The 16,449-nt window shown below is 40.2% G+C and overlaps 1 protein-coding gene across 1 annotated transcript in view; it reads right to left on the bottom strand.

Moving 5' to 3' along the window:
• Positions 1 to 16,449, bottom strand: part of LOC126426611 (uncharacterized) — a 245,328-nt gene that overhangs the window by 25,275 nt on the left and 203,604 nt on the right. Inside the window, exons 18-20 of the mRNA XM_050088503.1 lie at positions 11,638 to 11,966; positions 6,256 to 6,362; positions 593 to 909 (exon numbers count right to left, since the gene is read on the bottom strand). Of these exons, the coding sequence (XP_049944460.1) occupies positions 593 to 909; positions 6,256 to 6,362; positions 11,638 to 11,966 (753 nt within the window). The remainder of the gene's footprint in view (positions 1 to 592; positions 910 to 6,255; positions 6,363 to 11,637; positions 11,967 to 16,449) is intronic.

Below are 16,449 nucleotides of genomic sequence, written 5' to 3'. Positions count from 1 at the left end.
ATTTAGTGGCATCTGGGGCTATTGTCTGCAAAATACATTGCATTAGAGCAAAGAAGTAACGAATTTAAATGTTGTGCACAGATTGGCAGTTTTGCATGCACCACAGTATTTACGAAGATGTAGCTCTCGATCCATCTGCCATGCGACGGTGTGATTCTGTAGGTACATTCGGCGGCATATGTCGACACTGCAAAATGTGTCGTGAATGGAGTTAGTGACAAAGAAGTAATAAATTTAATCATTATGCATAATGCGGCAGTTTTTCATGCATCCCACTGTTCGTGATGTCTTATCTCCTGAACAGTGATAGGTAAGTGGTTCTTACCCCGACAGCAACTGTTGCCTGGCACTAAGAGTTGTATGCACCCTGTTTGGTCAAAATTGGTCCAGTGGTTTAGGAAGAGATGTGGAAAACACACACACACACACACACACACACACACACACACACACACACACACATTTTTCATAATATGTACGGACTCCACAGCAACACTACCGAAGTGCTGTGAAGTGCAGGTACTTGCAGAAGGTAGGGGACACACGGCAGAAGAGCCGCGCTGCCAGACAACACACAGAGAGGGGAGCCTACCTCCTACGGCGGTGGATGTCGGGCGCTCCAGCGTCCTGCAGTAGCAGGCTGCGGCTGCGCCGGCCGGCAGGCGTCGTGCTCCTCGCGAGGGGCGACCCGGACCGAGCCGCTTCCCACGGGGCAGACGCCGGAGGCTGCTGCCCTCTCGCCACGTTCGCAGGTCGCCGCCGCTCTTCTTTCGCGGCAGGCTGCGGCGGCGGTGGTGACGGCAACGGTACCGACGGCAGAGTCTGGATGCCGACCCGCAGACCGTACGAGCACGACGCGTTGGTCACGATGCGGCGGTTCAGGTGCTTGTAGCGATTCAGGTGAGCTTGCTGCACATTTTACAATACGTGTACCTCAGTTTAATAAACAGTATGTATAAAGGGTATTTCACAGACATAACAACAGCTCGGATTGAGGACGGAGGAGAACACAGACGTGTCTCAAACACAGATGCGGTCGACCAGACACTGGTTCGAACCGGCACCCTCCAGCGTACGAGTCGAGTGTCTCGCCACTGCCGCAAATCCTCGGCAGTTAATTGACAAAAACTGCATAATATAACATTAAAGTGCACTCTCGTTATTTGAAATCACTTCTCTTTATTCGATTTACTTGGACACTCAGCTGTGTTCTTTGAAAATTTTTATACCACATCGATCAATTTTTGGACCTCAAATACCTTCATCACGCATCTGCAATAAGACTGTATTACTCGGCAAGGTCGTGGGAGCCAACTCAGTCACGTAAAAAATGTACAGTCGCATTCCGATACAAAGCAGTGCACGTCATTACCTTACAGTGCGAGCACGGAAAGTGACAGCGTGAAATACCTTCACGGGAAGCTGCGACAACTCGCTTTTATGTTTTTATTTTTACTGACAGTGAGAATGATAAAGGTGTGATAGTGGAGACAAAGACGTCAACAGAAGGTGCCACCAAACGTTGACAAGCAACAGTTAAGTCAGTTATGTGCAAATTACAATACAGGTAACACCGTGCCAAGTGAATCACAATTCCAAAGTAACAACGACAGCAGACTAGGTCAGCACTATTCGCACACCGCGAGCTTTTCTTTACACGACACATCTCCTGCGACAATAATGAACTGTCCGTGTCACGAGGCCACAATCGTGCTACAGTAACTCGAAGAGCACAACAGCAAACCTACAATGACATCTCGATCACCCGATCCGATAACACACCGGGAACAGTACAGGTTGCCAGCTCTGCACCGACGAACCACTGGCCCGTGATCTACAGGAATTGTGTGACCTGTCTGTAGGTGTCCAATGTCCGATGTCTACAGAAACCTACCGAGGACCTGTCGAATCTGTGCCACACGCGATCACTTTTGTACCGACATTGAAAGGTGGACCAGAATGATGTTCATCAGATGGTCGTAATGTTCTGGCTCGTCAGTGTAAACGGGAAAGTGATATCAAAAGCTGCCCCGCTTGGCTATAAGTAAAGCACACATTATACATTATAACACTGCTTTCGCGTTCCCGGAATTAAACTTTTCCCACCATTTACGACATATTTTTATTGGTGCCGTGGAATTTCCGATGTCCGTAATATTAATTTGCATGCATTTTTGCATTAACGTATTCGTGACTTTCCTGCAATTTACACTTTATGAAAGAAAAAAAAAAATTTAATGTAATAGACGTAAAATGGTGCTGGTGTACCACTGATCTTCAAATAGTGTTTACAAACATTACTCTGCTGTCAGCTTCCGTGACACAAGGGCACCCAACTCGGCACATCTGAACCGGTAAAAGTCTGAACAATTGACGCGTTGTCTTCTGCCACTCCCGAGATCAACTTGGCACGGTGGCTGACAGGAGTAACTAGGTTTGTTCAAATAAAGATATCGTGACCAATCACAACCACTTTCAAACGGGATATACTGCACATGCACAGCTTCGTGACGATCGTGACACCTTTATATTGCTCGAACACATATTTTGCTGAATATTCCTGACAGATTAAAACTGTCTGCCAGACCAGGACTCGAACTCGGAATCTTCATCTTTCACGAGCAGCTGCTCTACTGACTGAGTTACCCGAGCACAACTCAGAACCTGCCCTGACAGGGATCCTGTTAAGTTCAGAAGGTGCGAGACGAGTTACTGGCGGAAGTGATGCTGTGAGGACAGGTCACGAGTCGTGCTTCGGTGGCTCGGTCGGTAGAGCAGCTGCCCGTGAAAGATGAAGATCCCGAGTTTGAGTCCCGGCCTGGCACACAGTTTTAATACGTCAGGAAGTTTCACATCAGTGTACACGCTGATGCAGAGTGAAAATTTCATTTGGGACAAATTCTGTTGTGTGGCTACTTATAGCACTAGCATCTTTGATCTCTTTGTGTTGCTCAAATGTTTCTGGTTTAAGTAATGAAACACTGCACCGGCCTCATATTTTTTCCACGCTTAGCGTGTGTTTCAAGAATCTATTCTCTTTCTTAATTGCAAATACTTAGGTAAGTATTTTTTGTATTGTTTCACTGATACTGAGTTTGTGTGTGTGTGTGTGTGTGTGTGTGTGTGTGTGTGTGTGTGTGTGTGTGTGTGTGTGTGTGCGCGTGTGCGCGCGCGGTTTTCTGCATAATACAGATGTACAATATACCTTATAACCCCAAAAAGACAACTACAGTGCAAGGCAGGTAGGAAAACACCATACAAAATACTTACATAAATATTTGCATTTGACAATGAGAATAAAATGTCAAAGAATTGTGCTAGCAAGGAGAGGTCCCCAGTGGTGGAGACAACTTTTTGAAACCCTATATACCGTAGTGTAGGTTAAGATCCCAGGTATCACATTCTGCAGCCATTCATCCTGGTGTGAGTGACGGACGAAAATTAATTTTGGAATTTTTCATGATGCTCAATAACATTAGAAAAGTCATGTTACATACACTACTTGCGTGGTACAGTGGACGGAATAATTGGCTTCACATGCATTGGTCATGGGTTCATATCACATGAAGTGCAGTAGTTTTTTTTTTCTTTTCAAATCTTTTCTGAAATGACATCATTTTTATTCAATTAATTGATTTAAACGTAATTTTTTATTTCCATTCCTTTGTCACAACATTTTCATTTGTTCCATTTTGCTCTTTAGTAAATTTCCTCTATACAACAATTTCTCTATATAACAATTTCCTATGTGTATTTGTAACCTCGCATTTTTGGATCCCTAACCAATTATTTCCCTCTTAACAGCATTTAAGCCACTGGTGTAGATGACTTGTTTCCCATTCTGTGGATTTTAACAGGCTCCGAAAGGCCGTGCTCAGTGTGGGTCACACGTCAGCATCAGACCCCGAATACCTTGACATGTGACACAAATCGTGATTCTCATTTGTCTCGTTGGGGCCCTTCTTTGTTTTTCGTGTGAGCAAATGGTGAACATCTGTACAATGTGTTTAACACTGTGCCCCTATTACTCAATACACCTGAGGTGAGCACCAAGTGTATATGTTCGAAAACACAGACTGGTTCACGTCGACCAATTACACATTTCTACCTCCCTGTGCAAATACACAAACAATACTGAAGCATGGGTGACTAGCAAAATATTTTTAAATTTTCTTAGAGAACTTGATGCCAAAATGGGAGCGCTGCAAGAAGAGTATCGATGTTTGTGGATAGATGGGTGGCACGTCCCCGAAATACTTCATTTCCGAGAAATGTAAAAGCTGTTTCCCTGCCACCCAGTTGCACCAACCAGCTGCAATCTATGGACTTGGGGATAATACGTGTCCTGAAGGTTAAATACAATATAGTTCTGATGATGAAGGCCTTGAATGCTATAGATGCAAGAAAGCCAATATAAATCACAGCTAAAGCTTGATATTTTACAATCTATGAACTTGATAACGTATTCATAGAGAAAAGTGAGTGCTGAAATTATCAGAAACTGTGTCAAGAAAGCAGGATTCTATGAGATCAAGATGGTTGCCCCAGTGGAAGAAGTTGGATGTGAATTGTAGGAGTACGCAATAATTCTGTCACTTATGAGGAGTTTGAGACCATAGATGATCATGAGGCAATTACAGGAGTGCTGAGTGTTGAGAAATTGACTGCCGAGAGAAGAACTGAAAATGGAAACGAAAATAAAAGTTACAGTGAGGTGCAAGATGAGCCTGTGCCCTCATATACAAAGGCAGCTGAAGGATTTCAAACATTCAGGTCTATGATGATGCATAAACCGGTTTATGATGACGCATAAACTTGAGGACACAACAATAGCACAATTTTCTCATTTGGAGCAAGAAATGGTTCTGATACAATCCAGAAGAAATAGGAAGCAAACATGTTTGGTTGACTACTTCAAGAAATCCTAGGTATGTGATGTTCAAGTTGTGCCAATTCACGGATTTCTGCAAAAATTTGACCGAAGTTGTATTTCACAAATTCATTACTAAAGTAATTGTTTACAGCTAAGTCTTTTTTAACTTTTACCATTTACTGTGTTTTTCTGTAGTGTATCCTCACTAAAATTTGACTCCACTTTTATAATTATCAATTGAAAGGCTTCCTCTTTATGTTTCCCTCCGTACAGTGTTCAGAATTTGTGGTCCCTTAAAAAACATAATATAGAGGTTTCACTGTATACCCGGTTTCAAAAAGTTGATCCCACTGCTGCGGACCTCTCCCTGCAAGTATGAAAAAATGTGTAACTTGTGCACTGTTTCATTATTTAAATAATGGCACAGTTGCAGCTTTCCAAAAACATGAGTTATGAGTGAAATTTAGTCAAACACATCGAATTCCCAGCCAGTTACCAGTTCCAGTTACATCACTGCCCGAACATAGTACAAAATTTTGATAACTTTCATTAGATAATAAACAACTCCCGGGTAAATGTTTTGATGCTTATAATGTGTATGTGTCATACATAAACTGCAAAAATGCAAAATGGGTACTCTATGTGTATCTTATAGCATTTAAAAGGTTATTTTACATTTTCCTCATTTTATACTAATTTTTTAAAAGTCCCTTGAAAAGTATAAGAATGTTTCCACTGTATAACATATCCACAAAAACCAAATAGCACAGAGTAGTGTAACCAAAATACTTTACTAAGGACATAAATCATAAAAAAAGAGCAAATTGTTAGGAGAGATAATGGAAAACATTAAATTCTTACTACATTTCACAAACACAATTCCGCTCAAGGTGGTTTCTTAACTGCCTAGATATCTATGTAACACAACAGAGATAATTGTCACAATTATCAGTTAGAACAGGTTAGCACTAAAAGTAGTTTGTTGTAAGTACACATTGCAGCAGGAAGCTGCAGCATCTACTTCTGCCTGTTAATGAGTAACTTGCCTTATTCCACATACCTCACAGCTCTTTTTCAAGATGGGATTTACAGAATACAATGTGCAAATGAATAAAAACAACGAATGAAAATTTTGAACAAAACCTTCACAGCACTGTGCTTCAACACATCAAAATATGTATGTAATGTTAGATATATAATCCCGATTAGTTTACTCGTAGAAAGATGTAATGCGTCGCATCCGATATCTGAGATCCAATGCAGTGAGAACAACTTTCTGCTTTCAGACAAACAGGACAGTACCGAAAACAAAATTTTGAGAAGTTGAGAGAGAGGTCTTGTGGGTACACTGCACCTCTCCAAACCTGTAGCACAGAACTCACCATCAAAATGTTGGTACGGGTCCTCGTCCTGATGTCATCAAATTGTATCATCCTCCGAGTGGATCTCTTCGCGGGGAGGTTGGCGAGCATGCGACGAATCGTATCGCCTGAAAGAAATAGCCGACATTTAATTTTTAAAGTAATTAGCCCACAGATATAAAACTATCTGTATCACTAACCAGAACCAGTTGCAAGTTTTCCATCCAGCTTCCACAGACAGCAAAAATTTGATTTTTCAATATTTTGTGTAATTATCAACCAAATGTAAAAATTTAAAGTGGTATCATAATCTACTCATTAAGAGGTATATTTGTATGTTAAATGTTCAATGTATTAAGACAAGCATTACAGCTACAAACTGTGTGTGTCTTTTGAGGCAGCATCACTGATGGCATGCAAATACCCAGACTATTCTTCCAGTATTTGAGAGTGAGACAGCTCTTATCAGCAACTTCCAACAAACCATTGTAACGGAACCTATTAAAGGCTTTATTAGAACAAAGTATGCGATACCCTCCTAGTTCAACCAGTTTAACTGGCAATTACGATAATAGAAAAGTAATTGTGTATGTTAGCAATGATTGCATAACATGTCTACAAAAACAGTCAACCCATTAAAATATAATTAATAACTGACCCACACAAAAGTTAACATCACTTGAACACTGATACAGCATATGTCATTATGTAAAAACACTATATTCAACTGAAATAATTAATATGAAATACGAATAATATTGGTCAACTTACGTATTTTGGACCTCCTTAAATAAAAATTACCCAGTGAAACCTATTTATTCACTAGGACTGTTTTCACTCACTATTCACGTAAACACATCTATTTTAAACGAGAACCACTGTAATTTTTAATAATTCACATTATTCACTTATGTATGCAAATGAGAGAAGTCAATAGATGTACCTTTGAAAAACAGCCTTTTTGCAACAAAGAATTGTTCTGACATTTTAATGACCTGTTAAATTATGTCACTCGGTGTAAATTAATAACTTTTTTGAACAAATTACGGTAACAGATGGATGCCTGACTTATAAACCACATCTCTTCTTAGTAGTACTTTGACAAGGTTATAAACACAAGTAGCAAGAAGCCTCGTTACCTCAGTCTTGATAGAACTTTTGTAAAAAGTGTATTTTATGGTCTTATGTGGAAAAACAATGCAAAGATGTTGTAAAAGAAGTGTTACTCTGTACTGTGACAATGTCTTTGGGTGGTCAGCGGAGTTAAGATGGCTACCATGCCAATAATTAGTTGAAGTTCACTTATGCTGTCGTTCATTTTTTATCAACAAGCACAACAACAACACGGGACCTCATCTTTTTACCCCAAGACGAATACATATAGAGCCAACATTAACATCAAGATACAGCAGTGAACCAGCCAGTAGCAGCAGCAACAACTACTACAATACAATTTAATGGCGCCAACCCAATTCTGTACATCAAGTGCTAACAAGCTTCGTATATTGGAGCGACATTGTGTGGATATAGGTGTATCAACGATTGGGCGACCATTATATTATATACAAAATGTCAAACCCTTTCAAAAAAATTTCCTGCCGACACTTCCACACAAAATTATCAAAGGAAAAATTTTTATTGCTTACTACATTTTTGCTATTCGTGGAGTAAAATGACACGACATTTTGATTTATCACTTCTTCATCAATAACTCTTGGCAGGCAGTATCTGCATGCATCATTGAATGTACCTGCAAAATTCACACCGTTCAGGAGACGAGGTGTTGCCAACATTCAGATATCTCAAAACCTTCTTTTATTTAAAATGGAGTGCAAATTACGACAACTCTATTCGTCCAGTGTTACATAATGAGAACACTAAGGGACCCCCGAGAAACTTTAGTTTCAGATCTTTTTAAACATTTTCCCCACTTACAAGCTGAATGTCAAATACTCGACACATTAACTCATTTCCAAATTAAACAGACATTTGAAGCTACTTTATACATGGGAGTTAGATTCTTTAATGAATTGAGGTTTCCCGGTTTTCACTAAACAAGTGAAAGACACCTGGGATGGTTTCATTTCAAATTGTCCTAAAATGCAAACCTCAATTAGTGGTCTCTGTTTTTGTTCAATCTATGGCCCACACTTATTTCCTTCATTCTCACTCGTTTCACTTCTTCGCCTCTTCCGTCATCGATACTCGTATTGAGATGTCAAAATAGTAAACGGAACACCTAACTTCTATTCCTCCTAAAGCTGTCTTCACACGTGGACTGAAAGTTTACTCGGGCATTATAATGTTCCACTGTGAAAATATCACTTCAATTAACTTTGCACTATTGCACTGAGTTACAAAATGATGATAGCTGCTGTAATGTGACTAATTTCTAATTTTTTGATGCAATAATAATTTGAATATTTTCGTAATGTACTTGTGTAGCAAGACTTCTTTGTTCTATAATGTTACATGTGAAAAACCTAATGTCATACATAGTGGACTGTGGTTAGTAAACTAGATTGTTAATGACAATAAAAATTAAAATAAATATTTGTGCCAGTCACTGCTGCAGGTAATTGTTTTCAGTAACTGCCACAGATAATTATTTCAATCTATCTTTCATTTACACGTGGAAAACTTATGAGATAATGTCACTTTGCAAAAGCTAGTGTGTAAACAAATGAGAGTAAGTCGACAGGCTAAGTTGTGCAGTCAACACACCGTCTCCTACCAATACGAAAAACTTGACAGTAGTAGGAATAGCAACACAGAGCAGCCAACGCATCTCCAGAAAATAAAAAATGAATTGGCTGCATAAAGCAGAAAAGAATATTTGGTAAGGCAAAAGAGACACGAGACGGTTTACGTGTGTGTGTGTGTGTGTGTGTGTGTGTGTGTGTGTGTGTGTGTGTGCGCGCGCGCGCGCGGAATTGACAAAAAATATCATCTTTATGATGCCAAAATTGAGTCTGCCTGTGATGTTATCTGGATGTGTGTAAGAGCTCTACAGGAAATCAAGTTAATTGTTGGATGTCTCTACCAGCCACCTGATTCCAACGTAACAGTTTTAGAATCGTTACAAGAAAGTCTATGCTCAGTGTGCAGAAATACACAGATCCTGAAATATTAGTTGGAGGCTACTTTAATCTGCCGAACAAACTGGGACGGCAATGGATTCACTGCTGGTGGTACGGACAGACAGACTTGTGAAGTATTTTTAAATATGTTTTCCAAAAACTGTCTTGAGCAGCTAGTTCAACATCCCACATGCAACGGAGATATTTCAAGACCTTGTAGCTACAAACAGGCCGAAGCTCATCAATGGTGTCAGCATAGACACAAGGAGTAGTGATCGCGGTGATCCTGTGACAACGGTTACTTAAGTTAATAAATCCATCAAAAAGGTCAAGAGAGTTTTTTGCTATAAGGAGCAGATAAGCAGTTGTTAGCATCCAACTTAGACAATGTATTGACATAACTTAGTTTCAGCATGATGAATGTGGAGAAATTAAAGGCAAAGTTTAAAAGGATCGTAAATTGTGCTGTGGAGAAGTATGCGCCGAGTGAGCAGATTAGGGACAGGAAAGATCTACTGTGGTTTAGTAACAATACTCAGAAAATGCTGAGGAAGCGGACGCTGTTGTACTCTCAGTTTGAAAAAGAACACACAAAGGATAAAAAGCGAAAATTATTAGAGATTCGTGAGTCTGTAAAAAGATGAAAGCGTGAAGCGTACAACAACTTCCACCGTCAAACCTCAGCAATAGATATTGCTGAGAACACAAGAAAAATCTGGTTCTGCAAAAAAACACTAAGCGGATCTACAGTTTCTATCCTGTCACCTGTCGATAAGTCTGGTGTCGCAATAGATGACAGCAAAAGGAAAGTTGAATTTTCAAATTTCTCATTTAAAAAACCGATCACGCAGGAAGATCGTTTGATCAGTGCAGAAACTCCTGTAGTGAAGACACAGTAATAGGTGTCCCTGGCATAGAGACGCAGCTGAGAGAGTTGAAAAAAAAACATGTCACCATGCGCAGGTGGAATCACAATTCAGTTTTACAGAGAATATTCTATGGCACTGGCCCCTCAGTTAGCTCACATTTATTGTGAATCACCCAGCACAAATCCCAAGCGACTGGAACAAAGTGAAGATGGCTCCTGTATATCAGACAGGTAAAAAAACAGTCCCACAAAATTACAAACGAATACCCTTAATACTGGTCTGCTGCAGAATTCTAGGCATATTCTCAGTTGAATATAGTAAATTTCTTACAGACTGTAAAGCTTACATCCACAAATCAGCACGATTTTAGAAAACATCACTTGTGCGGAACTCAGCTTGTCTTTTTCTCGCATGACACCCAGCAAACCGTGGATAAGGGGCAACAGGTAGATTCAATATTCCTAGATTTCTGGAAAGCATCTGACACAGTGTCCCACTGCAGATTATTACAGAATAGGTTCCCAGATACACGAGTAACTCTAATACTTCTTAAATAATGGAACCCAGTACATTTTCCTCAATGGCAAATGTTCATCCGAGACAAGGGTATTGTCAGCAGTTTCCAGGGGAAGTGTTTTAGACCCTCTATTATTCAGTATGTACACAAGTGAGCTGACAGAGAGAGTGAGCAGCAATACAGACGGATTTTGATAACATAAACCAATACAGTGCAAGATCACCATTTATGATGTGAGCTGAAATGAGCAGGAAACCTGAAGCGCCATTTTTGTGGTTTTTGTATTAGAACTTGTGAACAATGAAAATGTACTAGTTCAAGGCACATTCATTCACATTACAGACGTATCTCAATCCCTCCTTTTTTGTGCTGTTGCATTTAGTAAAATGGCAGAAAATGGTAAAGCATGTCTGAAGTCTTGCCACGTTTTGTTTGGAAAGGTGTAGTTTGGGAATGCAAAGAACTCAGCCGCCCCCCCCCCCCCAAAAAAAAAATCACATAGACTGAAATTTTTGTTCGAGATTAACTTGGGAGGAATGGAAGCAAACAATTTTGATATATAAACTTTTTTGTTATCCCTGTTATTAGAGACAATATCAATATGGGGAGACATTATCAATATGGGGAGACATTATCAATATGGGGAGACATTATCAATATGGGGATATATGTTTGATCCCTAACTCAGACATAAAATTTATTTCTTTGAATTTTTTCGAACACTGTTTGCTATCTAAAATTTGCTGCTCGTTCTTTCACACTGTTTCACATTTATGCTTGTTCTTACGACATCTATCTTTTGGTGCAGTTGTGACGTGATGCTATGTGTGTGAGTGTGTGTGTGTGTGTGTGTGTGTGTGTGTGTGTGTGTGTGTGTGTGTGTAGTGTTTTACCAGCGCAGACTGTACATCTGTCATTTGACTTTTGCAATACTCACCATCGCCAGCCTTGCGGTGCAGGTGTCGGTGGTGCTGGTGTTGTAGGTGGCGGTTGTGTCGGTTGCGATGGTGGTGTCCGCTCAAGAAGTGCCGTCCGCTGCCAGAGTGCGAGCTCCCGCGGTGGCCCGCGCCCACCCCCGACTGCGTGGGAGTCGCAGGCGCACTCCGCCGGTACCCGCCTCGGCCGGCCCCGCCTCCGCCGCGACGCCTCCTGCTGCCGAACGTGCGCCACTTGCGTCGTCTCCGCCCGCCATTACCTCCGCCGCTGGCTCCCGTCCCACCCGGACTCGAAAGCCACATGGTGTCCCCGCCGCACTCCAAGATGTGCCTGCAGGGAATTTAGCCACGTGCACTTTTGTAGTGCAATGTCACAAATTCATTCTCGGGTTGCCAATTTTGACAGTTCTGACAGACATAATTTGATACAGCCTACACCTACACCACACGACTACTCGGGAACCCACACAGAAGTTTCAGGCAGCGGGCTCACTGAATTGTGGGAAAAATGGACACTTAAACCTTTCTGTGCGAGCTCCTATTTTTCTCATTCTGTTACAATGACCATTCCTCCCTGTGTAGGTGGATGCCAATTAAATATTTTCACATTCTGAGGAGAGAACTGGTGATTAAAATTTCAGGAAAAGATGTTGCCGCAATGAGAAACATGTTTCTAAGGACTGGTACCCAAATTCACGTATCATACCTGTGACACTCTCTCCTCTATTTTGGGATAATACACTACGAGCTGCCCTCCTTCAAACTTTTTCAATGTCCTTCGTCAATCCCACCTGACATGGACCCCTTACTGCAAAACAATACACCAGCTGTCTCTTTAGCAGACTGGCTGCAGATTCTATATTTGCTTTCCCCCCGTTTCAGCTTACGTTATTTGTAATTGTTATCCCCAGGTGTTTAGTCGAATTGGCAGCCTTCAGATTTGTGCGATTTACCGTGTAACAAAAATTTAGCAGATTTTGTTTAGTTTTGTTGTTTAGGGTCAATAGCCATACAGATATCTCGCCTATAGAACTTCGCAACTGGTTCCGATCTTCCATGACTTTAGTACGAGCTAAATGACAGAAACATCTGCAAACTATCTACAAGGCTTCTGTCAGTGCCTCCTAAATTGTTTACATAGATTAGTAACAGCAGAGAGCCTATAACGCTTCCTCGGCGAATGCCAGATATCACTCCTGTTATGCTCGATAACTTTCTGTCAATTACTACAAACTGTGACCTCAGTGACAAGAAATTACAAATCCAGTCAACAACTGAGATGATGATACTCCATAAGCACGTAGCTTGTTTTAGAAGTCATTCCTAGATGATTAAAATCTATTGGAAAGGCAACGTCTGTGGTGCAAGCACACGACTAGGCTATTGGCCGGATTGCAGGAAGAGTGCGCTTTCCCTACACCATGGCAGTGGTGGTCCCAGCTGCCTTTTACCCCACAGAAGATCCCTGGCATTCATTTGACAGCACATCAAGAGTGGACCTGGCGCCATTCTGGAGAGACTGAAGTGATGAAAAATCCCCACCACTATCCAGTGCCGAACCAACAACTGAGATAGTGTGTCCAGTTCTTTATCCATTAGAATGTCATACTCAGAAAATATTTTGTACTGAATAAAAAAAAAAAAATTGTTCGTTATGCCCCTTCTTTTCCATTTCAGCCAACTAGAAAGACCACGTGCCTATTTCAGTTCTTCGAATCTGCTCCAATATTTTTCTTCAACACTCGTCTTTTCACCTAGTCTCTCTTTTCTTTATTCAGATTACCGCTTCTGTCATGTGATCATTCTAATTGTAACATTTTGTTTTGTAGTGTCAGAAAATACTTTTATTGATTACACGATCACAGATAATGTCATTTTTGTTATGTGCTGTAGTTAAGTTCATACTGTTTTTAATAGTAATCAGCCTACTTAGGACCAGATTTCCCTTCCCTTTGCTTTGCCGGTCATTTTTCACGTGTCAGCTAATCTGCTGTCTCTGTTCTTTGGAAAATTTCTTCTTCTTTTCCACCACTTTTGTGTTCTCTATCTCGTGCACTTCTCAATATTATTTCTCGATGTGGACCTGCCCCGTATAACTTCCTGTGTACTGCCGAGACTGGGTTATGTCTTTTCTAATTTTGTCGGACAGAGTTTCTCATAGTAAATCAGTACCCTCTTTGTCACCTTGCTCAAGTGCACACATTTCGAGTGGCCGTACAACTTCAGGCACCATTTCCGCAAGACATCACTCGGGGGTTCAATGTATTCGTACACCTCTATATTGCTCTCTATCTTCCACCTGCCATGACATTTCTTCCTACGTTCCACCATCTTTCTGATAAATTGGTATATACTGAGCTCCAGTGTGACGAGTAGACCTTTCTGAACCTGTGTGTCTCGGCAGATTTAGGCAGTTCTACTAATGTTTCTCTTATTATGTAGAGATCAAAAATAGTCCTATATTATTTCCAATTTAACAATGCAATTCACAACGTTCTCCAAAACAATTTCACAGAGGTACTTAAATTCTGGAATCAGTTTGGGGCAGCGAAATTCAGTTTCGTGGATGGTAGCACTCGGGTTGGTCACAAATCTTTTCTTTTTGACAGAGACCACTGGCAATCTGGTTTCTCCCCCCTGCACATTTTTTCTTTCTTGGCGTGTGCTGTGTCAAGTGGAGAGTACGACTAAGTAATTAGCAAATACCGAGCAGTCAATCTCAACTTCTTTCCTTTTGCATTTTCCTAACTTTATGCCATCATCCATCGTGGCCAGCTCCGTGCACCATTCATTTGTGGCTTTCTCTGCAACCAAGTTGAGCAACATATGTGATGCATATTCTATTTTTAAGTTGCACATTTGCAAATCTTTTTAACTTCTTGGATCCAGATTGTGGTTAATTTCAGTTTCCAGAGACACTTTAAGATCTGTTTTGCTAGTTTGTCACCATTTTTCCTGTATAATTGTCCAGAAAAATACTCTTTTCTGATTTCTGTAAAAATTTTCTTTAACTCAATAAATATGTTTCTTCATTGTTTCTTAATTTCCAAGTTTCTTCACTTCTTATGGGACCCAAAATTTTTCTCTAGTATTTGTAATTTCTCTAATTTATAACTCAATGCTAGGCTTTTACTTGCATAGAAGTGATCTGGTTCCCTTACTGTGTTGTAACGCATTATTTTGCTATTTCTTGATACACACCTTTTATGGTACGTATTTCTTGTTATTATTTTTATTATTTGTTTTTGCCATAATATTATTATTATTAGCTTCTGAAATGTTTTTATATTATTCTAATTCCGTCGTAGCTTCAGTTTTCTTCACTGGAGGTGAAATTTGCTATTGGCGCCTGAATATTCACTACACTTGTCTTCTCTATCTTGATGACGACAGCAACTACAAAACCTCAAAAATAGAGAATGGCTGTTATGTTTGCTCTTCTTTACACCATGAATTGATTCAAAATTTCATATTTTGTTTTCCAGTGCACCAATACAGACAGAGACAGCTGATTTCATCAGAATCTTGCTGGCCATATATCCATAACTGTGAAGTACAGCCTCCAGTACACTGTCACCGACATGGTGCGCAAGGACCATCAGAGCAGCGATGTGAAACGTGTGCACACAAATGGATTTTTGAACTGTGGAAGTCCTTCAAAGAGTTTTGTCAATTGAGTACACGACATCTGAACAAAAATCTGTGTTTAAAATAGCACAATAATACCATGTTCTGTTTCAATCCATGCTTTTTGTAACTTTTTTTTAAAATTATACTTTACAACCTTAGACACTCCAGCCTCTGCCACCATCAGAATAAAGAGAACAAATGTGAAGCAACATTATACAAAACACTATATTTTAACATACAGATCAATGGGAACATACAACGATTAAAAGAACATCAACACACAGTATCAGTTCATCACACTTTAAGCAACTTCCAGTCAGCTCTTGTTGCCGAGACGAATACCATACCTGTGGTGTCAAAACCCTGGACTTGGAGCTCAAAAGAGACTAGGCTCCACCCTAAACACCTCGATGAAAACACTATGACAATTTCTTAAAACTAGCCACAGACACTGCCTCCAACCTTCCTTCTCCGTCTAGTGCCTTCGTCACAAGTAAGGCATCGAAAAGTACCAGCTGAAGCTGTGACGTGGAACAAGTAGCTACATACATAGAAGAAAACCTGGTTAGAATCTCTCAAACAGCATCACATTATGTAGACTGATAACTAGTAAATAGCCTCAAAAAGGCTATACAATCTGTACTCTGAACAGACAATAAAATAAATCAAGAAGAAATTGAGAAAATGGAATAAAATTCTGGGAAGAGAAATAAAAACTCCAGGGGTGGGCCGATAATTCTCTCAGCAGCAGGCAAGAAATCTACACTACTATTCGGGAACTGGGAACCAATTGTCGGTTGCCTACTTAAGGGCTTCCAGGGACAACAAAACTCTGATTTTCAATATTTCATGTAATTACTGACTGTATTTTTACTCATTAAAACATATATCCTCGCTTTCTAAAAGTTTAACACAGTAAGACAAGTATTAAAGTTAGAAACGGTGTATATCTGCGTGTCTCGAAGCAGCAAACAGACGTGGTGCAAATAACCTGACATCAATCGTCCAGTATTTGATAACTAAAGGACTTGGTGATTTCCAAGACTTATTTTCAAACTTTTTCTAAACTAGTTCTCACTTAAATGCTAACACATTAACTCACTGCTACAGTAAGCAGACTTCTGAATCTTTTTTATATACGGGAGTTCAATTCTCAGGAATTTATTGATATGAAAGGAAGATGA

This window comes from Schistocerca serialis, chromosome 11, assembly GCF_023864345.2.
Source record: "Schistocerca serialis cubense isolate TAMUIC-IGC-003099 chromosome 11, iqSchSeri2.2, whole genome shotgun sequence".
Classification (NCBI taxonomy): domain Eukaryota; kingdom Metazoa; phylum Arthropoda; class Insecta; order Orthoptera; family Acrididae; genus Schistocerca; species Schistocerca serialis.
Note: the sequence above shows the minus strand (reverse complement) of the source record. Positions and strands in the feature narration are given on the sequence as shown.